The 23,404-nt window shown below is 38.1% G+C and overlaps 1 protein-coding gene across 4 annotated transcripts; it reads right to left on the bottom strand.

The window, feature by feature from the left end:
• Positions 1–15,904: 15,904 nt before the first annotated feature.
• On the bottom strand, positions 15,905–21,622 carry LOC131435527 (serine/arginine-rich splicing factor 1A). Of its 4 annotated transcripts, none has more exons than XR_009230508.1 (5): positions 21,297–21,622; positions 20,869–21,238; positions 18,780–18,853; positions 18,572–18,717; positions 15,905–18,021 (listed from the first exon to the last, which is right to left on the bottom strand). XR_009230508.1 is itself a non-coding variant. In XM_058603519.1 (4 exons), the coding sequence occupies exons 1-4, from the start codon at positions 21,464–21,466 to the stop codon at positions 18,624–18,626; spliced, it is 708 nt and encodes a 235-aa protein (XP_058459502.1). In that variant the 5' UTR covers positions 21,467–21,622; the 3' UTR covers positions 15,905–18,623. The 4 variants fall into 4 exon arrangements, 1 of the variants encoding a protein (XP_058459502.1); XR_009230510.1 differs by having other exon boundaries at positions 15,905–16,019; positions 16,345–18,717; XR_009230509.1 differs by having other exon boundaries at positions 15,905–16,068; positions 16,345–18,717.
• Between the last annotated feature and the right edge of the window lie 1,782 nt (positions 21,623–23,404).

A 23,404-nucleotide genomic window follows, 5' to 3' on the forward strand; every position in this document is an offset into this window, starting at 1 on the left:
ATTCGATTTTTATACCACTCTGGATTTTTTGTAATAATCATTTTTTCTGGGTTTACCGGTCGGCAACTGAATGATGTACGGTCGCTTCGCCGATGGTCAGTAGGCATACGGTCAATAGGCATAAATTGCATTTGGCATTGACATTTAGCATATGGTCATTTGAGTCGTGCTCTAATAAAAGCGAAGAACATAGTGCAAAATATTAACACGTACATCGAAGAAAAGCTACAATTCCTTCTGTCATATCCCGAAGACTGGATGTGCACTATTAAAGTAAGTAGGGTAAAGTGTTATAATATGCCCCCCTTAAGAAAACATTGAGATATTTCCAAGTGTATTGATATGTTTTCCTCGAGAATGTAAGTATTTCATTGCAATACGGATGAGCAACATAATTTTCAATTACTCCAATAGAAAAGATGAGAATTGATTGATATAAACACATTTTCCAAAACGGCCACATTCTTAGTTTTTTTCGCTCGCCTCAGACATAATCGCCCTTATTCTGAATAACGACGTATTGATTTTTCGATCGAATGTGGTTCGATCGAATCATAGCTACCTTTGATTTTGCTAGCGTTATGGGGAATACAAATGAAATACGAGGGAAAAAACGATACGACGTTATTCAGAATAAGGGCGAATGCCTCAGCAGCCGTAAAATATATCTCACAACAAATCAGTGGCATGACACACAACAAAAGACATTTTATCCCACAACAATGATGCATTATGCTTCTTGAAATGTCCATAAAGTTACTGTTTTGAGATAATCAGTATGTCAAGAAATGGCGGATAAAACATCTATTTAGTCGAAGCAAAACCTTACATTGAAAAGCAGCCAAATGAAATTTTTAGTTTTTTCATACTTTACTGCAAACGACAACCACCAAACTTGCATAGCAGAAAGATCCTACGAAAAGATAGTGTTAGTGATAAAACTTTAGTTCAGAAATGTCTTCAATGCTTAAGAAAGGAAAGGGGGTATTTTGGCTAGTGAGGCGCTTTATAAGACTTTCCCCTACATCGAACAAAATTACTTAAAGGCAACAGCAGAATTGTTGGGGCCAAAATCAAAATATTTCTGATGGTTTTGTAATTTACTTTTAGTTAGTTAATTTATGGTCAATATTTTATGATAACTTTTTCGTGGTCGTCAAATGGTGAGATAACTATGTCCTTACAAGTTCCTATCTCTTGCCTCCCCGAGCGTCTATGACATTTGGTCAATAAAATGACGTCGACTGGTGTGGGGTTCTTTCTTTTATGAAATAAGTTTCACCTTTGTACTACTACTACTCTTTATTGATAACAATTTTTCCTTATATACCACAAGTTAGAAAAGACTTACGTCTAATGTTAGTTCTTAATTTATTCCGCGCTTGCGCATAAGCCTGAATTTCGTGTTTCTTACCTTCCTAGGCCTGTGCGCATGCGTGGTTATACTATAAGGAAGAGAGAGAACACAGGCATTCAACGATCCCTTATTTCCTTTTTTTCCTTACGTTGCCCAGCTTGCGATCCCAACTACGACAAGTTAAATCAAGCTGTTTCTCCTCCCTTCAAGGAGGTCATTCACTTGTCTCGAGGCATGTGTTTTATGCTATTCCTTCCTTCTTCGAGGAGATCATAACCCTGCCCGAGATAAGTGCTTACATTATTTCATTTTAGCTCTTTAAACGACGACATCGGTTGTTTTGTTCTTTCAGTCGTAGACCACGCGGGTCTCTGCTGTATACAGGAGGCGTCTCCATTCAACTCGGTTCATTGCTGTTCGCCGCCAGCCTCGGTAGCTGCGAAGGGTCCGCAGGTCGTCCTCAATTTGATCGATCCATCTTGCCCGCTGTGCGCCTCTTCTTCTTATACCGGTCGGATCATTTTAACCGGGTTGTTCTCCGACATTCTAACAACATGCCCGGCCCACCGTAACCGCCCGACCTTGGCCGTTTGGACGAGGGTTGGTCCTCCCAGCAACTGCTGCAGTTCATGGTTCATTCGCCTTCTCCACGTACCGTCTTCCATCCGCACTCCGCCGAAGATGGTTCGCAACACCTTCCGTTCAAAAACACCTAGTGCGCGTTGATCCTCCGCAAGCATTGTCCATTGTCGTGCCCGTAGAGGATAACCGGTCTAATCAGCGTTTTGTAGATAGTTAACTTCGTACGACGGCGAATTTTGCTCGATCGAAGCGTCGTGCGCAGTCCAAAGTAAGCACGATTTCCTGACAATATGCGTCTCTGAATTTCTCTGCTGGTGTCATTATCGGCAGTCACCAGTGAGCCCAAGTACACGAACTCGTCGACCATTTCGATTTCATCACCACCAATCAGAACTCGTAATGGGTGGCTGACGTTATCTTCTCTAGAGCCCCTACCTTTCATGTACTTTGTCTTTGACACATTGATGTCTAATCCGATCCGCTTGGCCTCAGCTTTTAGTCCGATGTACGTATCTTCCATCTTCTCAAAGTTGCGTGCTATAATATCAATATCATCAGCGAAACCAAGTAGCTGGACGGACTTTCTGAAAATCGTGCCACTCGTGTCTATCCTCGCTCTTCTTATCACACCCTCCAAAGCAATGTTGAATAGCAGACACGAAAGGCCATAACCTTGCCGTAGCCCTCTGCGAGTTTCGAAGGGACTCGAGTTTATCCCCGATACTCGAACAACGCACATCACTCGATCCATCGTAGCCTTGACCAATCGTATCAGTTTGTCCGGGAATCCGTAGTCGTGCATGATTTTCCATAGCTGTTCTCGATCGATTGTGTCGTAGGCTGATTTGAAATCGATGAATAAGTGATGTGTGGGCACATTGTATTCGCGGCACTTTTGCAACACCTGGCGGATGGCGAACACTTGGTCCGTGGTAGCGCGTTCGCCCATAAATCCTGCCTGATATTGCCCACGAATTCGATTGCAATCGGTGAAAGTCGACGGCATAAGATTTGGGAGAGTACCTTGTAGGCGGCGTTCAGCAGAGTTATCGCGCGGTAATTGCAGCAATCCAGCTTATCGCCCTTTTTGTAGATGGGACACACGATTCCTTCCATCCATTCCTCCGGTAAAATCTCGTCCTCCCAGATCTTGGTAACGACCCAGTGCAGTGCTTTCACTAGTGCATTACCACCGTGTTTTAGTAGCTCGCTTGGTAGTTGGTCAACGCCAGCGGCCGTATTATTTTTCAACCGGCTTACCATCTCCTCCACTTCTTGGAGGTCTGGGACCGGCAGTCTATCGTCCTCCGCACGCGTTCCCAAGTTCGTTACCGCGCCGCTACTTTCGTATTCCGCCACATCGCCATTGAGGTGCTCGTCGAAATACTGCCGCCACCTCTCGATCATCTCACAGTCGTTCGTGAGAAGATCCCCGTTGGTGTCCTTGCACATATCGGCCTGTGACACATGGCCTCTGCGCGAACGGTTCACCTTCTCGTAGAACTTCCTTGTGTCATTAGCACGGAACAGCTGTTCCATCGCTTCGCGATCTCGGTCTTCCTGTTGGCGCTTTTTTCTATGGAATACCGAGTTTAGTCTGTTCCGCGCCTGTCTGTATCGCTCCTCGTTTGCTCTCGTCCGGTTTTGCAGCTTGCTCGCCCAAGCTGCATTCTTCTCGGCCACTAACTGTTCACATTCGTCGTCGAACCAGTCGTTCCTCACGTTCGGAGCCGCCGTACCTAGCATTGCTGATGCAGTGCTACCTATGGCAGAACGGATGTCTCTCCAGCCATCTTCAAGAGTAGCTGCACCAAGCTGCTCTTCCGTTGGTAGTGCCACTGCCAACTGCTGCGCGTAATCTTGGGCTACTCCAGTATCCCGGAGCCGCGCGATGTTAAACCGCGACGTTCGGTTTCGACGTTGGGTAGCCACCGTCGAAAGTTTTGAGCGCATGCATACAGCAACCAAGTAGTGGTCCGAATCTATATTCGCACTGCGGTAGGTGCGAACATTGTTGATGTCCGAGAAAAATTTTCCGTCGATCAAAACGTGGTCGATTTGGTTTTCGGTCTGTTGGTCAGGTGATCTCCAGGTGGCTTTGTGGATATCCTTGCGGGGAAAGAAGGTGCTTCTGACTACCATTCCTCGGGAGGCCGCAAAGTTGACACACCGTTGGCCGTTGTTATTCGAGCTGTTTGGCCCGATTACCGGTCGGTACATTGCCTCCTTTCCTACCTGGGCATTCATGTCCCCGATGACAATTTTTACGTCTCTGCGTGGGCAGCCGTCATAGGCTTGTTCCAGCTGCACGTAGAACGCTTCTTTCTCGTCCTCGGGTCTCCCTTCATGTGGGCAGTGCACGTTGATGATGCTGTAATTGAAAAAACGGCCTTTAATTCTCAACTTACACATCCTAGCGTTGATCGGCTGCCACCCAATCACTCGCTGACGCATCTTGCCCAGCACTATAAAGCCAGTTCCCAGCTCGTTCGTTGTGCCACAGCTTTGGTAGAAGGTAGCCGCTCGATGTCCGCTTTTCCACACCTTCTGTCCCATCCAACAAAGCTCCTGCAGAGCTACGACGTCGAAGCTGCGAGGATTTAGTTCGTCGTATATTATCCTGTCGCAGCCTGCGAAACCTAGCGACTTGCAGTTCCATGTTCCAAGTTTCCAATCGTAGTCCTTTTTTCGTTGCGTGGGTCTATGCCGATTGTTCCGGGTCGTATTCTCTCCTGTATCATTCGTAATAGGTGTTTTACGGGCGGATTATTAGGCCTGCGCCAACCCCCTGTCTCGCCGGAGGATCATCGTGCTTGCTCTGTTTAACGTCCCAACTAGCACTAGGACGATCCCGTTGGTGGTGTTGCCACCTTGGATTTAGCTGGACGGGATACAGCATTTCATACTCAGCCGCTGGATACCAGAACAGACGCTGTTTGAAGCCGCTCCTAACATGGAGTACAGACGCTCCGACATCCTCTAAAGAGGACCCCCTTCCCTGTCAGCATACGACCAAGGTCCCACCGGGGTTGGTTACCCGATCTTTCCTATGGTTGCTCGTACCCCAGCCGACACCGCGGGGAGGTAGGGATAGGAGTTACTGGACAAGAGGCTAAGAACCACATTGGGGCCTGAATTGCGCATTGTCCAGTCGTTTACCAACCGACGACATCGATCGGATTTCATGATTTGATGTCGTAACCCGGGAGCTCGACGATGCGGGAGATTTCATTTCTCGCTAGCTTAAATTTAGAATCCTAGTATGGGACTTAAATCTAGGCACGCTGGTGAAACTGTCAGCCACAACTGGGTGCTATCGCCTTCTGCGTTAGTAGCAGAATGAGAGGGTGCGAAATGGCTTGTAGGTTGAAGCCCACCCTAAAGTGTAATATTCATCATAGTATACTGCAACATGTGGTTCTGTTGTTGGTTGCATTTTTTGTTATATATTGAATTGAATTATATTACATTGTATTATATTTTGTTGTTATTATTATTATTATTATTAAAATAGAAATATTGCATTTCCTGCAGTACAGCAGTACGAAAGAAGAGCATAATTTATACTGTGACATCAACTGTTATATACTGTATTATAGCATATTATTTCATATATTATCGTCTTATATTATATTTTGTGTTATATTATATTATACTGTGTAATGTTATATTATATTGTGCTATATTACATTACTTTATATTATGTTATATCACAGAGAAAAGATATCCAACAGACATTCATACGTGCAAGGCCGTGTGCAACGGTGATTTTTAACGGATTTTCACTTGTATGCTTTACACAGCTTTTTGAAAAACTTTGTACTAGCTTGGATGTCTGTTCTCTGTAGTTATATTATATCATGTTATATATTGAATTATATTATATTTTAGACTCTTGTATTGCATTATAGTATGTTATTTTATATTGTATTTTATTAAATTATGTTACATTGTATTGTATGATAATCTGTAACATATTCTATTATATTGTATTGTATAATATTATGTTTTTTATATTAATTTATATTACCTTATATTGTATTATGCTCAATTATATTGACAACGGGGAGGGGCAGGGAGTGCATCAAGGTATCTTACAAGTGAATGACTGGATGATGGAGTGTGGATTGCCAACCTGGCTCACGTGGGGGAAGCTTTGTGTTTCTCCCTGAAGGTCTGAAATGAGTAAGACGCGCCGGGTCCTAAAACCCATTTTGGCCTTCTTAACAGCAGGTATATGAAAGCTATCTGATAGTCAAATTCGGATCTACTGTATAAGTCTACCCGCATACACTGGTAAAGCCTTGAAGCCTCATGTTTATAACTGTTATATTATGTTTTAAGTAGACCGCTATCGGAAGCGGCAGCCCCTCGTAAGCAAACCTGTAATCAACCCATTCGCTCGGTGACCTTTATGGCTGAATAGCGCAAATTCTAAACCGGGCTCATTGGATGGCTTATATGGCTCTTTCTTGATTTCAGTATAACTTACCAACATTGAATTGAATCATAAGCAGCCCTTACACGTGACAATATTATTGTCAATCCAAAGTATTGTCAATACCGTCAATCCAATTGACTTGGTAACTGGAGTCCGCATTTTTCGAGAAAATCAAGCGTTTGGAGCTTCAAATATTGCAAATGAATATTAAAATATAGAGATAAGAGATTATTGCACATATTTAACAGTTTCTCTCTGGAGAGAAAGTATTGTTGGATTGATGAGCAGTTTTGATTTTTTTGACAATATTTTCGTCAATCCAATGAAGTTTCCATTACACGATCAAAAGTATTGTCAATACTCCTTGTATTGACAATAATATTGTCTCGTGTAAGGGCCGCTATAAGCAGCCCTTACACGTGACAATATTATTGTCAATCCAAAGTATTGTCAATACCGTCAATCCAATTGTCTTGGTAACTTGAGTCCGCATTTTTCGAACAAATCAAGCGTTTGAAGTTTCAAATATTGCAACTGAACATTGAAACATTGAGAGAAGAGCTCATTGCACATATTTGACCGTTTCTTCTCTGGAGAGAAAGTATTGTCGGATTGATGAGCAGTTTTGATTTTTTGACAATATTTTCGTCAATCCAATGAAGTTTCCATTACACGATCAAAAGTATTGTCAATACTCCTTGTATTGACAATAATATTGTCTCGTGTAAGGGTAGCTATAGAAAAGTAAAATGTTTGGGAAAGTACCAAACGTATCTATTTTATTGTTTCACTTCTGTGTATTGTTGCCTCTTTCTGTCAGACATCACCTATGGTACCATTGGTGTGCATTAGGATGGGACAACGTTGTATGGGGAAAAGATGAAAAGATTTATTTTCTCGCTCCACCACACTTGTCGTGTTTCTTTTGGGTTTCATAAACACCATGCGCCCGAGGTTTAAAGTTTTTATGAGATTTAGTATAGAGAAATTCGTTTTTCACAAAAAAAAAATTGACTGGAGATCAACCTATGAACTGTAAAATTCAGGGCATGTATTATTTTCGTAGGAAATTTCAGTTTGGTGGGACTGAAATCAATATTTTGTCCCACTCTAGTGTGCATCCTCCTTAATTGAGTAAGGATACAAACAAGCCTAGCCGATTTTTTAGTAAAATCTGTAAAAGAAAATCTCTGCTTTTCGCGTAAAAAATATCTCAAATGCGAATTGCGTAAAAAATATCTCATCTTATTTGATTCATATTTGAAATCTTCACTCACTATAACTAATGGTTTTCGTATATGAAATGACTAATGGATTTGAAATGACCGTTACCCAATTTCTATCTCTTCTATTGGTCGTTCGTTAGTCCTGAGCTGAAACGGTGACCTTTATTACCGTTCCTGCATGCACTTACTCTTACATTTCATTCACATATCATCTCACCCATCTGGTCCCAAACAACACATCCTCACAATATAAACAGGATGAACATCATTTGACAGCTATCAGTGGTTTGCTCATTGATTAAGTCATTATTATTCTATTCTATTCTACAATATTCTATCTCATTCCACAGTATTCCATGGTAACCAAACCACCAATAAACGTCAAAGATGGACTCGATTTACCGTTCATTTGTTGTCATCGTGTGAAACCCAATTTGGATACGTTCACTCCATTTAATTTCCACTTCATATGAAAATAAAACAAAAAAAGAGCTCAGTTAAGCCCTACCGGCCTCTCCAACCCCGGATGTTGGAACGTAATGCAATCAACATCTTATTCAAGTCGTTCCATATCTTTTAAATGATTATTCAATAATGAAGCTCAAAGCTGTAACACATATCTTTACCAAATTGTAACGCTAATTGATTGTATGTGATGATGTTTGCAATACCATCAAGCTCACCAACCAATGGGAGGCTATTGGGAAGTCTCTAGTCAATCGCACTCAAACGTTCTGGAACAGGACGTTGAACGCAGATAAAAATACAATGCAAGTCAATGAGATAGGTTTTAGAAATCGATGTGAATTCCACTTCTATTTTTTTGAACTGTTACTTCCGGAACTTCTGGTATCGGTAATCAATGTGGCCAATCGAGCTTGTCAATTACCTACGAAAGAATACAAAATTCGATACGAGGAACTTTGGTTAAGAAACAAATGCATCTCGATTTAAATAACTGATTTTATGATTAAACAGAGCTAATAATGTTATATACACTCATCTCGTTAAGGAGTACAAAGAAATTAAATTTAGTTTATATAAATGATGACGTTATAGAACTGCGTATGCATGACCTTCCATTAGGCACTAGCAAACAGTGTGTTCCTGACGCCATGGAGCAGTAAGAAGAGATTTGCTCTATCGAAAAGATTTCTAAGCTGGTAAAAAATTTTTCTCGGGTACTCTGAAAATAACGATATGCTAGTTCTAACTGCGTTAGGGTGGTAGAAAAAACAATAGTTAATAAATTATCGAAATTACCATCAATAACATACAATAATGTCATTGAAACTACCATGCAGTGCTATTATTTTTCATGTTTAATCCAAATTTGTTTTCGTTGTCGATATTAGCTACGGTTTGACTATGACTTCCATTTGAATCATTATGGATATAGTAAGTTGAAAGAATTTATCAACGATATTTAGATAAACATGACTTAAAATTTATAATTATCATGAGCATGGTATGTTTTGTGCTAGAATTGAGTAACCGTGACAAATTAAGACTTTTGTCGTGCGCGAACGAATGTAGCCTTGTACGTCTTTTTAAAGTCTTGCGACTAGTTTTTTTTGTGGGTTTACACCGGTCGGGCAGCTGAATAGCGCAAATTCTGAACCGGGCCCATTTATGGATCCACGATATACAATATCAATTCCACGCCTGACGAACTAGTCTATGTTGACCAACTGAACACTGGCGTTGACCGGAATTGATCATTGATCCTTTCACCATGTGCAAGTGCGTTGCTGAAATATTTAAAGAAGATATTAAATAAAAATTATACTTACTAAATATGGCTTGATGGTGTACTCAATCTACAATCTCGGAAGAGGAAATAAATGTATGTTTTGCATTTGCATAGTAAAATGTGAGTGATGAATGATGAATGAGTGAGTGGAGTATTAGTATGGATCTAAGTAAAAGTAACGAATATCTGATAAAGCACCAAGCATACTACAATGTAATCTAATGTCGTTTTCGTTTTTAAAATGCACTACACTGGTGTAGCGAAAGCTGCACTGAAACCGTTCGTTTTTGCCAAATGCACTACACCAGTGCTACACTTTTTCTGCACCGATACCACTGGTGTAGCACTCATCAAAAGTTTGGTGTAGCTCTGTGCAATGGAATCATGTATTGTAGTCAATGGTTACTGTTTATGTTGTCGTCATTTTTGTTCGTTTATTCATGCCTCAGTGTAGCACTGCACCGGTGTAGTGCAAATTAAAAACGAAAACGCCATAAGAGAAAGCTACTTTCAACATGCAACTAAACTACAATGTGTGGAAGTTTCGGACGCTGTTATCCACGCCATTAGCGGTTCCAAAAGGTAACAAAGAGTGTATGATTCCGTCATCATAAAACCAACTGCATACTGCAAGAGAGATCAAACTTGATTAGTAGATCGCTTCTCTACCCTAGATCAAAGTGCATTATTTGTTGTAGCATGGACAATGCCTGACAAGTTTTGCACATTCTGTGTATTGTTGCCTCTTCTTGTCAGACATTACCCATGGCACCATTAGTGTGCATCCTTCTCCATTGAGTAAGGATACAGACAAGCCCTGGGACCGTGACAGCATCAGTCAATCTGTCTCAAGGTTGTGCTAACGCCCAGGGCCTTTTTAAAGTCTTGCGACTAGTTCGAAGGAAAAAATCAGGATGATTTGGTATCCGATCCGCAAAGATAAGGTAAGATATTTATGTAAAATTCACACTAAAACTGTTTTACTAATTTCGTAATTTTTTTCTTAAGGGCTGAGGACAGTACCGTAAAGTGGTAGGTTTTTTGCTATATTCCCGTTACAAATTAAATTTTCTTGGATACGGTGCAGAATATAGAAAAACCCACCTAACAATGTCTTCGAAATTTAGTTGAGAATATTCTGTGAAATTTTCAGAATGATTCATTGAGTTTAGCGGTCGTGTTGTATTTTTTTCTGACTGAAGAACTGCTGAAAATGGGAACGCTCGGGAATGCATACCTCTACTTGTTCATCGAATATCTCGGCTTTGAAGGCTTGTATCATAAATCTACCGTGACAAAGTCTAGATAATTTAGTTTAGATGCGATTAGTACATAAAAACATATATGTTATCGCGATAAAAATGAAGTTTTGTATTTTTCTGTGAAACAAAGTCAGTTTCAATGCATCCGCCATTTTTTTCACTTTGGTTTGCTGAAAGCATTCTGGAAAAGGAAAGAGAAATAAAATTGGCTCGACAAGGCTGCCAAACAGACAGACATTCAATCTTTGTGAAAGTTGAATATTTTTTCATTGTTCATTGGAATCCATGTAATGTCCAACCCATACGATAGATTAATGTGATAAAAATTCTCATCAAAATAATAAAATGTATGCTGGAAACCCGGTACAGTTTGCTCATATACGAGAGAGTACAAGAGAAATACGATGCGCAAAGGGAATTGAGCTCGTGGTCGATTTAAAACTTAACACGTGACCCTCTGTCCTCAGACCTTAACTGTAAGAAAACGACATGATATGATGGATGACAAGAAAATATTCAAATTTTGCCATCACTAGTAAACTTCCACGACTGATAACAGGAGCATCGAAAAATAAGTCAGAACCAATCATTATAACGTTCGACAATACTTTAAATCGAAATGAAAAAGGTAAATAAATTTTTCTCTAGTACCTCGAAATATATAAAATGCGTGAAACCTAAATCAATTGTTTTAATAAAAAATAAGCAAAATAATACCTGAGAACCGATCCTAACTACGACCAAAGCATTTGATTCAGTAATAGTTAGAATCGAAATGAAATTAGATTCAGTTTCAACTAATGAACTCTTCCATACTATGTACTCTACTACCTTATGGTAAAATTCGATAGTATGTTTAAACCAGTTATAAATATTAAATACAACTATGCGTATGGTGATATCAACCCTACGCTACAACAAAGACGGGATGGTAAAATATACAACCATTGTACTGCGAATTTATGAAAGTTACCATGTGCTTGTGTATTAATGGGCATGGTAGAAGCTAAGACAAGACCTGACAACTGGCTTCTTATTCTTCCTTCGAATCATCCTTCTCGTCATTTTCGCCCTGTGGAATAAATACCAACTACCTTTTTAGGTATCGGCTACAATGTTGCCATAATTGCAGATTTTTTAATTAATTTGTGCTGAGAACAAAATATTTATTTAATTTAAGTTTTTAGGCTCGGTCTTTGATTTGAAATAAACATGAAAAATGTTTTGTTGCATGCATTTTTGTTTATTATATATTAATGTTTAAAAACAATTAATTTAGCATACTTACTGTTGATTTTTTTGCGTTGTATTTATCCTCTCCTGTCTTCAAACGAAAAGCTACAAATCACTTTATTAAAGAATGTTTAAATTTGTAAATTTGGTTTCAGGCAAATTTACAAATTTAAACATTCATCGCCTTATGTTCACCTCAACGTATTCATCGCCATATGTCACTTTTATCGACGGAACATTAGTCAAACAATGACTTTTTTTCATTTGGAAAATGAAACTTTGAAGAATTCCATTAACATTTCTACAGTTTGACTTACGTTATTCTCATTCCACGTTGAACGCAAAATCGAGTCCATTGTTGACATATTACCGGATTGTTTGGAAACCGACCACAGTGTGGAACATAACACTTCATTGTTTTCGTACAACTAAACACACTTTCGAGTTTACACTAATTTAACAAATCTTTTTTGGTTACACTTTAATTCACTAAAAACAAAAACGGCTTGATGCTGATTTTAATTACACAGTGCTGCTACTATAAACATTTATTACAAATGAGGTTGAAAAAAAGTGAAACATTCTCTGAAAATTTAATTTTCATTGGTGAGCAAAAATTAAACATTTTATTTAACTTGTTTTCTGACTTCCTTTATACCTGGTATCATTGCTCGCGTACCCTGCAAAAGTTGTTCCTTTTCACAATGTGCGGATAGCAACATCAAAATCAACCAATCAGAAACTAATCCATTTTGGAACAAAAGCAGCCCCCTCAGTTGTCAGGTCTTGTCTTAGGGTAGAAGTAACAGGTTATCCCGGGTTGGCGGTTCAATGCATAGGGCACTGGTCTTACAAACCAGTTGTCGTATGTTCGAGCCCCGATCTGGAAGGATTCGTACACACTTAATTTCGTTCGGTAATTCTTGCCTCTTTTGACGAGTTTTGAACAGCCGACCCTCTCAGCAGGCCGTTCAATTTTGTTAATTTTTGAGGGCTTGTTGAACGATATATTGCACGAAATATTTGTTCAATTTGCTGGAACCGGTTTGTTGTTCTTTTTTCTCTTGCAAAAATAGTGTGAAAATTAAGTGTTACCTTTCCATAGAAAGAAAATTTGTTGTTATTCTACGTGAAGTAGAAGTATTGTGCAGGTATGTATTGTTAGTTTAAACAAAAAAGTGGAAAAAAACTTCAGAAATTCTGCAGTAAAACTAGTCCAACGGGGCTCCAACTCCTCATGTTAAAAATGGCTCAACAATGGACCTCTGTCTGCCGGGTTTGTCGAACGAAAAAAATGGCATTCGGTTCAACGGTCTGTTTCAAAATCGGCAAACGAAGGTCCCGTGTTGGCCTCCCGTTGAACGATTGATTGGACTTTCATTGGACCAATGATCCAACGTATTGGACCAATGAAGGACCACCGTTGAACGTTTTTTTCTAAATGGGGAACTACCGATTATTTCAAATTCTACTGATATATCAGCACAAATGAACATTTGTTGACAGCAGTACCTCAAGGTACCGCAGTGATAAAACGTGAATTTTACCGATAAAATCACCTACCGAGATTTGAACAGCTGAGGTCGGTAATCCAATTTAAGTGTGTAGTGTCAGTAGGATCGTAGCACCGGCCTCTGAATCGGTTGCGAAGTCTATTGAAACAGAAGGTTAAATTCCACTACAGGAATGTAATACCAAGGCTTTGTTTTAGAAGTAACAGGAATCATTCTCTAGATAAACATGATATATTCACTGTCAAAATTCATTGGAACACTCTTCTCATCTCAACCCTTCATTATGATAGCGAATTCCATAGCGGACCTTACACGATCATTAAAAGTGTCATTACTAAAAAATAATACCATTTTAATGAAAGTGTGTCATGCAGTAATGACGAGTTTTCTATGCAAATTTGAAATATCATTACTTAGCCATCATTAAAAATGACAAAAATAATTCTCGTGTAAGGGCCGCTCATGGTCCTTATTTAAGTGTAGCTTAAACCAATAGCGGCCCTTACACGATCATTAAAAGTGTCATTACTAAGTAATGACACTTCTGCTCAAACGCTCGTCATTACTGCATTACTGTACATCATTAGTTTTTAGCATTACACGTTCATTATTAATGATGAGTATTTGTAACTATTCCAGCAAAAAAAAAATTATTTGCCATTGAAACGTTAAGGTTTGTCATTTCCAGAATTTTATTTCACGTGCAGTTCTGAAAAGAATGTTTACTTCATGGTTGTCAAATTCTAATACAACTGACGATATTCAGCACTTCCACAAAAAATAAGAAGAAATAATGTTGGTAATGATGGAAAATCCGGAATTACGCGTGTTATTACTAAACTCGCAGACCTTACACGATCATTAAAAGTGTCATTACTTTTTAGTAATGACACTTTCAATGATCGTGTAAGGACCGCTAATAACAGTGACACCGAATCAGTGGGCGGGAGTGTGAATAATGAAGCTGTTATATAAAAGTGTTGTCAGTATCGTCGGTAATAAAAAGTGTTGTCAGTATCGTCAGTAATATTGTAATTTGATATTGAGTAACGTGCTTTTCTGATACATTGGCCCTTATTACCGTTTTCACTTCCACTTTCACATTCACTTCACTTACATGTCACTTCACTTGATTTTCCCTATTACCAGTATCACGCATAGTGAAGTGATCACTGTAGTGGAAAAAACTTATTTTTTCGACAAAATGTTGGTGACGTGATGTTCATAATGACACCTAGTGCATCCAAGTAATAACTTTTGTCTCCGAAGCGACTTCCGTAATAAAGATTTACATTCACTTCACACGATTTTCACCGTGAAGTGATACTTATAATATGGGTCACAATCACTTCACTTGGTTTTCACCGTGTAGTGATACCGGTAATAAGGGCCATTATCTTTTTCAGTTTATTAATTTCAATTTGATTCAGGTTCAATCTGCTGATATGGATATGGATTATGTTGGTTGTACTTGAGAATACCACCAGATCTTTAGATACTTCTCTTTGTTAGTATACTTTAAAATTGTATGAGTTGTCCAAAAATAAGTTTTCATGAAAAATGTTATACTTTTTGAACTAAACGATTTCTTCAAAACCAACATCTGAAGAAAATGAATTTAGAGCTTTATCTTTGTCTGATATAACATTTGTCTAAACGTTTTAAATTGATTTTCGGAATAGAAAATTATGTCTACTTCTGGATGCGCATTGCTGCTATTTTCGCGAGCACGAGTTTAACATTTTTGACGTGAATACGTCTTAGTTTATTATGGGGTGCCATTACAAAATTCGCCTTAAAAAATGCGTCGAATTTCGAATTGTACTAAACGCAACAGCATTATTCTTTATCCATGCTATCAAAAATAAAATCAGCAACTTATGATTGAATTTCCAACAGTTTGAGCTAACTATAAAACACTCAAAAATTAAATTTTCGCAAATTGTTGGAAACAATGAGAAAAAGTCATCACGCTTGCTTGCCGTTCGTAACGACAGTTTTAAGATAGTCTGACACATATAAGTCTCGATGTTCCCCTGGACGAGTATGAAAGGTGGTAAACCATAATCAAAAATCGTTCATTTCTTCTTGTGCTTTACACGGAACTAGACGTCGTGGTGAAAACCTACCTCCAATAGTAGCAACAACAGGTCTACTGATCTGATGGTCTAAAGCCTCAAACACACTCATTTACTTTTCGGATGCCGTGGCGAGCAATAACTTTCAACTAGCATTTATATTTACGAAACGCTCTTCGTTTTACCTTTAAATACAGAAATGGTTTCATTTAGTTCGATTTAATCATTTTTTACAGCTACTTAACAAATCAACAATCATCCACAACCAATTTGGGACTGTTACCATTCTGTATTTCGATCCAATGTCAAAATTTTCATTCTGTATTTCGATCGAGTTCCATGGAGTTAAAACTGCAAATTCTACATTTGATCGAAATATTTCGATTCGTTATCTCTTTACCCTACATGTTGATCCAATATTGGATGTGATATCTCATTGATTCGACAAATGTCTCACGTATGGTTTAAAAATCGTGCTTTTATTGTAAATGACCAAAGTCCAAAATAGGTTCGATAATTACTTGCTGTTTAAAAAGTAGTAAAACTAGGTCCAGAAATTACCTTCCGTCAGCACTGTGTTGATTGTGTTGCAAATATGAGGTAAGCAAGGTATATAAAGTATCTATGACAGAGAACGTGTTCGACTAATTAAATGAATCTGTTCAACAGAAATTGGCATGCTATTTGCTACTTGTTAGAATATCACTCGACAGTATTTTTTAACCGAAAATTATGATTACTAAAACATCACTTCAACGCAAGTTTATCACTCGTGGTGAGAAAATGTTGGAGAAGGTTTTTTAAGTGTTTGACATAAAGAATTTGAATAAGGAGAGAATGTTATAATAAACTCCAATACCGACTGTGAAATAGAACAAAATAAAAAGGTAATACACACCATCAATTCCTTCCATTTTACTCTGGCTACGTTCGATTCTACGACATTTCCATGATGCAGTGAAAAAGGTAAGCCTTAAGCAGATAGAAGATCTACTCCCGCGATGTCCTTAACGATTTTACATACAAGCGAAATCAACTTTTCGAACTTCCATAAATGAGCTCATAAAACAAGGTATCCCGCGAGGTCCATGTATATCCTAATTTTGCGAATTCCTTCCAAGATCCAAGCAGTGTTGGGCTTATCAACGAGATCCTTTTGAAAATGTGCTTCTGTTTACCCTCCAAATTCATTGAATAAAAATTTCAATGAAAAATAATATCGAAACAACTATCCACAAAACTATTGTTGGAACATTCAGTAACAATGTTGATTTAAAATGCAAATTCAACGAAACAATCAATATTGATGGGTAGTAGTGAAAATTTTCAGTCCAAATATGATTTTCCTTAGTAGAATATATTGGTATTGTCAGAAAAGCAGCTTACTTTGAAATAAATGCTTTTCGTTATTGAACAATTCGTACTCCACTGGAACTATTCTTGTTTCCATATAGCGTAAAATTTTCGTTCAAGTATCCACCGGAATAATCGTTTATCTTCCAATATCAGAATTCTAGTAACTGTTGAATCAAATCGATCGTATATCTCAATTCTTCTTGACGGCTGTTGTAATCTGTTTTTGGTTACCACCATTGTACATTTGCAATACTCCAACAATTGTTTTATGTGTAAATTGATCAAGTTATTAAAAATCGAGCCATCGCGATTCATAGTTTCCATCCAATCGTTCTAAGTGTATTTCATCATTCGAACGTTGTGAAAAGGGGTTCCGAATTTAAATAACCGCTAGTATTGTGGACGAAAATCGTTTGTCATAACAAATGTTTCATGCGGTATTTATTTAGTCCGCAAATACAAGTAATCAAAATCGGTGGGCTTATATAATGCACATTTATCATGATCACTTATTATGATTAGGTATCCGATAGAGGAAACACGATACGGAAAAAAACTTAACGTAATTCAAGGCTAGTTTTTTTAGTTATTTCTAGATATCAAAAACAGTTACTTTGGTTGCTATTGAGCATATGTTCGACTAATTTTGAGAAGTTTTGTTTGCATTTTAAAGAGACTTAGCTGTAAACTGGGATGATTAATTTGGAAAAGACTAACGTCTTCCTGTGGGTTGTTTTTGTTATAAGCGCTTTGCCGTATCGAATTACCAATACCAAACATACAAATTTTTGCCACGATTCTTTGGAAGAATTGGACCTGAAAATAAGCCAAACGAACATTATGCGAAAAAACAGTGTATCATTTGTAGTTATGTCAAACGATTTGCAACCATATACTGTTATAGCAGTAAGTAAGAGAAAGAAGCGTCCCATTAAGAAGTCACTCTGTTAACCCTGAGTCCAGTACATCCTGTGATCCCCGCATCTGTTTCCTCCAAAAGAAGCGATGCAACAGACGAACTAGTAAATCCGCATGTCCTGAATCCTGTCCTTTTCTGTCCAGTGATCCATAATGCGTATTAAACGAGAGAAAGGGAATCCAATTTTTACAGATCCTGAAACTCCCTCGGGTCCTGATCCTAAATCCTAGTGGGAAACTTTTGCGTCACATCAGCGACATTATGCTTCTTGCATAAATTGCAAGAACATTCCTGTTTTTCCTGTTTGGAAGAAGAAGAAACAGGTTTTAGAATGAATACAATACAATTTCATTGCTAGAGGACGAAAGAAGCATATTGATCCATCCGGTTCCTGACAGAGATCTTCGTGTCACGACTCAAAGGCTAGAAGGAAAATTTAGAACATAGCAGTTATTAAAATGTCCTAGGGTGAACGTTCTCCTCATTTTATGATCTATAGAAAGTAATGATTGATTATATACGTTTGCATGTTGCTTGTTCTAATTCGGTCAATTATTCGAAGTATTGAATACGTCTAACTGAAACATTCATTTAGTCATAAAAAATAAGATTGCCAATTCTTGGTACAGAATTCTTCTGTAATCTAAGATGATTTCTACCACAGGAATGTACTACTAAAATGACGATTATTCCTTAAAAGATAGAACTGTCAGCAGATACTGTCCGTCGATTGCAATTTGCTGATACGGAAGGTTTTGCGATGTAGTTTAAACCTTATCGCGAAAGTTGAGTGGTGATATCGTAAAACTGCACTACGTTTTGATATAAAGTACAAAAATCATCAAATTACTTGGAATCCATCCAGCAGGATTCGTCAGATGTTCTCATTTCTGCCACACGATCTAGTAGTTGAAAGAACGAGAACGAGATCGTGAAAAACTGCGCTGAACTGGTGAATATGTTGGCGTTCCACGTCGTCTGCGAGGAGAATAAGATCTATACGAAATAGAAAATGTATTAGGTGTGCTCCCAAGAATGCTGTTTACAAGTAATCATACCGATCACGATGTTCTCCGCCTCGCCGATCGTCAGTTGAAGAATCTTCTCGCACCCTAATATAGGCCACCTCTCCCTGTAAGAAAAACCAAATAAAATTAAATCTCTGAGTAATATTGCAAAAAATGATGCGAACGGTGTGTGTATAATCTCACTAGGTTTTCTCGGAGATGGCTGAACCGATTTTCACAAACTTAGATTCGAATGAAAGGTTCCACACAGAATTCCTGAATTTTATCCGGATCCGGCTTTCGGTTCCGGAGTTATAGGGTAAATTGTGTTCAATATTGTACACCGTCACTTAAACCGGCGAAACAAAATACGTAAAAAAAATTCTAAATTCACGGTCCCATACGGATTTTCCAAATTTCATTTGGATCCGACTTCCGGTTCCGGAGTTATAGGGTAAAGTGTGTTAAATATTGTATAACACCATTTAAACCGGCGAAACAAAAACTGTAAATTTTTTTCTAAACTGGACTCAAATCTTAAGGTAAAATTAAAAATCTTATGGTCCTACCAAAAATTACATGTTTTCGGATACAACAAACATTTAAAGGACTATTCACACATTTCAGTTCCGTGACAGTTTAAGGACTATTCACACATATCAGTTCCGTGACGGTTCAGTGAAAGTGTCTTCAGTGCGCCGTCAGTGTTTTTTTTTTATCGGAACCCTTCCGTTCCGTTTCCGTGCTGCTTCCGTTCCGGCACAGCCAATGCAATGACATACCGACTTCAGTGAAAATAAAAAAAATATCGGTGACGACGAATTTAAGTTCGCCGGACGGACGCTACACAGGTGTGAATGCGCGCATAGAAAACAAATGAAATAATATCAGTATCCGTGCACGGTGTCGTGCCGGCACTGAATCGGACCGGATATGTGTGAATAGTCCTTTAATCAGGCTTGGCAAAAACCACCCCCTGCTATGGAAGCTGCCATCTATACTGTTTTATCAGTATTATACCGATTTTTACATACGCATACAGAATACAGATTTGGTACAGATTTTCTAAATTTAATGCGAATTTCATAAAAAGGAAAAAAAAGCTTTTTCGTATGAGCAATTTATTAGTATTTGAATGCAGTAACAAGAAGCAAAGTCTTAGGCATTACATTCATTTAGTGGAATTTGGCCTTTCTGTTCCAACAGACAGATGGAACGAATTATTGCTCCCCGACTCTACAATTCTACAGCCATAATGTGTTAGACTAACATCTTTGAAAATCATTTTATTGTTGATATTTAATTTTATTAGTGAATACAGATAATACAGATTTTTCATACAGAGTAATACAGATTGCCTATGAAAAAAATCTGACATCTCTGGTTATACTAGTTAATGCACAAACAATCCCTTGGTTTCTTCTTTCAAAAATCGAAGAGAAACATTTTGAATAGAATACCACAGTATTATATATGAGAAAGGCATCATTACACCACTAATTTTTTACGACATTCGCATCATGCGGGGTTCTTATACGAGATAATATTACTGTCAATACAAGAAGTATTGACAATACATTTGATTGTGAAGTGGAAACTTCATCGGATTGACGAAAATTTTGTCAAAAAACTATAACTGCTAATCAATCCCCCTTTGTATAGGAAACTATTCAATATGTTCACATAACACTTATCGCCATGTTTCCTATAATTAGTTTCAATGTTAAAAGCTCGATTTTTTTCTCAAAATGCGGAAACCAGTTACTCGATAGGATTGACGATAAGGTGTGAGTAACTTTTATCAAATGTTTAGTAATCAACTCAATTACCGAAAATATAACTACTGAAAATTTGGTATTAATTATGTGTATAAGTTATTTGCAGTTGGTGAATGAAATATTTTGTTGTTTTAACCAATTAATATGGGTGTCGTACCAATATTGATCATTAATAAAGCCAGAGTAGAATTGTGATATCAGATACAATATCTTCGCTTCGCTAACATTATACAAGAAAAATATGTGAAATCTGCTGTTATAATGAAGCAACAAACTAATTGTACACACCACCCTATTCTGATTTTAGTCTCCCAAACTTTACAGCAATGAAAAACAAAAAAATAACCAACACAATTACTTACTTCGTGAGATCGAAAACGCGAGTCATCTAGTTTTTTTATGGCATATTTCATATCCTCATGGCGCAGAAACTCAACTACTCCTGTTCCATCTTTGTATACATCGGCAAAGCATACATCGCCGGCTTCTCGCATGTGATCCTTAAGATCCTGCCATGAACCGGAAGATGGCAATCCAGTCACCACTACTCGAAACTGAGAACGTCTAGCAGGTGGACCACGATTATTCCGATCGCGACCGCCACCTCGATCACTGTTTCCTCCGCGGTTACCACGGTAACTACCAGGTCCACCACCGCGAGGAAATTCTACTCGCAGCCGGTAACCGTCGTAATCATATCCATCACGAGCCTTGACTGCATCATCGGCGTCACTACAGAAAAATAAAACAATTACACCGGAATATATAGCATTATAAATAACAATTTTACCGATTATCTTCAAATTCCACAAAAGCAAATGGCGGCCCACGACGATTTTTCAAGTCGACAAATGTCACTTTACCGAATTTATGGAACAAATCTTGGATATCCTTAGTGCGTATATCTGGCGGAAGATTACCAACATAAATTCGGCAATCATTGCGTCCATGTGAAGACATTTTAACTATTGCTGTGGTGAACCAACTTATAAAATATAAGCAAGATGGCTGAAATTGACGCGGACGCACGTTAAGCACGTAAATCACACAAAACTTTCTTGATGCACCTTGAATGGCAAACGAAATGAATATGATGGCTGCCTGGAAATAACTTTTCCCCTAATGTCATCAGGGATGCCAGATAAAATGTACTAAAATACAACAACAACCAGGGCTACCATTTTTAGTGATTTTCTTATAAAATCAAAATTCTCTCTAAATTTTTCAAATGAGCGTATAAGCAAATGACTTCGTTTACACCAGGGTTCCCCTTGGGGTCAATATCCTTTTTGCGGGGGTCGACGTAAACGAAAACTGATTATATGGGTCGACGAGGTCTAGAAATCGACCCCCTATTGTTTGATATAAGTTGTTATTTAAAAATTTACGCTAAAAAAGTTATATTTATTTTACCATCCGCATAAATTGGAAAGTATTTCACATCAATATTAAAAAAGCAAGAAATTGAATTTTCAAAGGAATTTGTTGATGGGGGTCGGAGGTCTACGTTAATTTTAGTAAAGGGGTCCATGGTCCAAAATTGTTTGGGAACCCCTGGTTTACACACAGATAACAGATATACAGGCTCGAACAAAAAATTTTAAATTCCTGTGTAAATTTCAAATTTGCTGTACGTTGGGCTCACTACTGCCACCTACTCGACTGTTCGCCTCGGTCTCAGCCTCAATATTTCAAAACAGGAACCTCTTCATTCCGGAACGATAACAAAGGTTATTTTTCTATAGCACAAATTTTCTTTCCACAGTAGTTGGAAAATCGAATCGAATGTCCAACATTTAGCAACATGTTTGTGGAGTAGATGCTTAGGAGGTGATTTTGTATAATCAATTTGTGATTTAATGATTTAGAAGATTGATTTTTTTTCAGGTTGATAAAGTTGGCTGGATTGATGAGATTGACAGTGAAAATGTGAATAATCCAAGTAATATTGATCGAATATGATTTGGACATTTTTCCGGTACAACATTAACAACGGAGATGCGATATAAAATTCCTGATTAAAGTTTACTATCGACCTCTTCATTCTGCTAGACATTTAAACATATGATCATATGTGTCCGGTTTCCTAGAATGGTACAGAGCTGGACGAGCTACAGAACTATTGTTACAGAGCAAACAAACGAGTCGATAATCCGCAAGGAGACAAGCAAGATATGGATTATGCCTAAATCATAAACAGTTTCAGTAGATCTACGTTAATTTTCAATTTTAGGAACTCGGTATCGATGTTCTCAGTCGTACTTTTCAGATGGTAGAGCTTAGATATAAAATAAGTAAAAATGCGCACAATTTCATTGTGATTTTAGTAATTAAGAAGAGTACGGGAGCTTTCTAAATAAATTCGTTCAAATTCATGCGAACAGCTTTGCGGTTGTGTTTCTGTCGACGCTTATTATTCGTTGTTATTATGTTCCTGAAGTGAGTCTTTTTTTAAAATCCTTGAATAAAATCCTTGAATAAAAAATGTGTTTCTTGAATGTCAGTTGCTCATTGAGAAAGACACCAAGGTCTTTAACACACGTCGTTCTGACTATCGGCGATCCTTCCAGAAAGTAATCAAAATGAAATGGCTCTTTTTTCTTCGAGAACGTGATGGTCGAGCATTTGTCAGGATTCAATTTCATACGGTTTACTTTACACCACTCGGCGAAGCTCAACAACTGTCGTTGAAGAAAGCCTGCATCTTCTGGGCTTCGAATGTAATAGTAGATCTTAACATCATCGGCAAACGATAGACGAGGGCCCTCTAGAGTAAAGTTGACGTCGTTGAAATACAGTAAATATATTAAAGGCCCGAGATGGCTACCATGCGGAGTTCCGGACGAAGCGATAAACTCATTGGAAACGTGATCACCGATTTTCACTGCTAAACGACGA

The sequence above is a fragment of the Malaya genurostris genome, chromosome 3 (genome assembly GCF_030247185.1).
Source record: "Malaya genurostris strain Urasoe2022 chromosome 3, Malgen_1.1, whole genome shotgun sequence".
Classification (NCBI taxonomy): domain Eukaryota; kingdom Metazoa; phylum Arthropoda; class Insecta; order Diptera; family Culicidae; genus Malaya; species Malaya genurostris.

What these genes read in the sequence shown, in the direction of transcription:
- LOC131435527 (XM_058603519.1), bottom strand. Translation starts at nt 21,466, where the DNA reads ATGTCTTCACATGGACGCAATGATTGCCGAATTTATGTTGGTAATCTT. An exon ending in GTGGAATTTGAAGATAATCG is followed by an intron (nt 21,239 to 21,296) that starts GTAAAATTGTTA and finishes ATTTTTCTGTAG; the next exon opens with TGACGCCGATGATGCAGTCA. An exon ending in CGCGTTTTCGATCTCACGAA is followed by an intron (nt 18,854 to 20,868) that starts GTAAGTAATTGT and finishes TTTTTCTTACAG; the next exon opens with GGAGAGGTGGCCTATATTAG.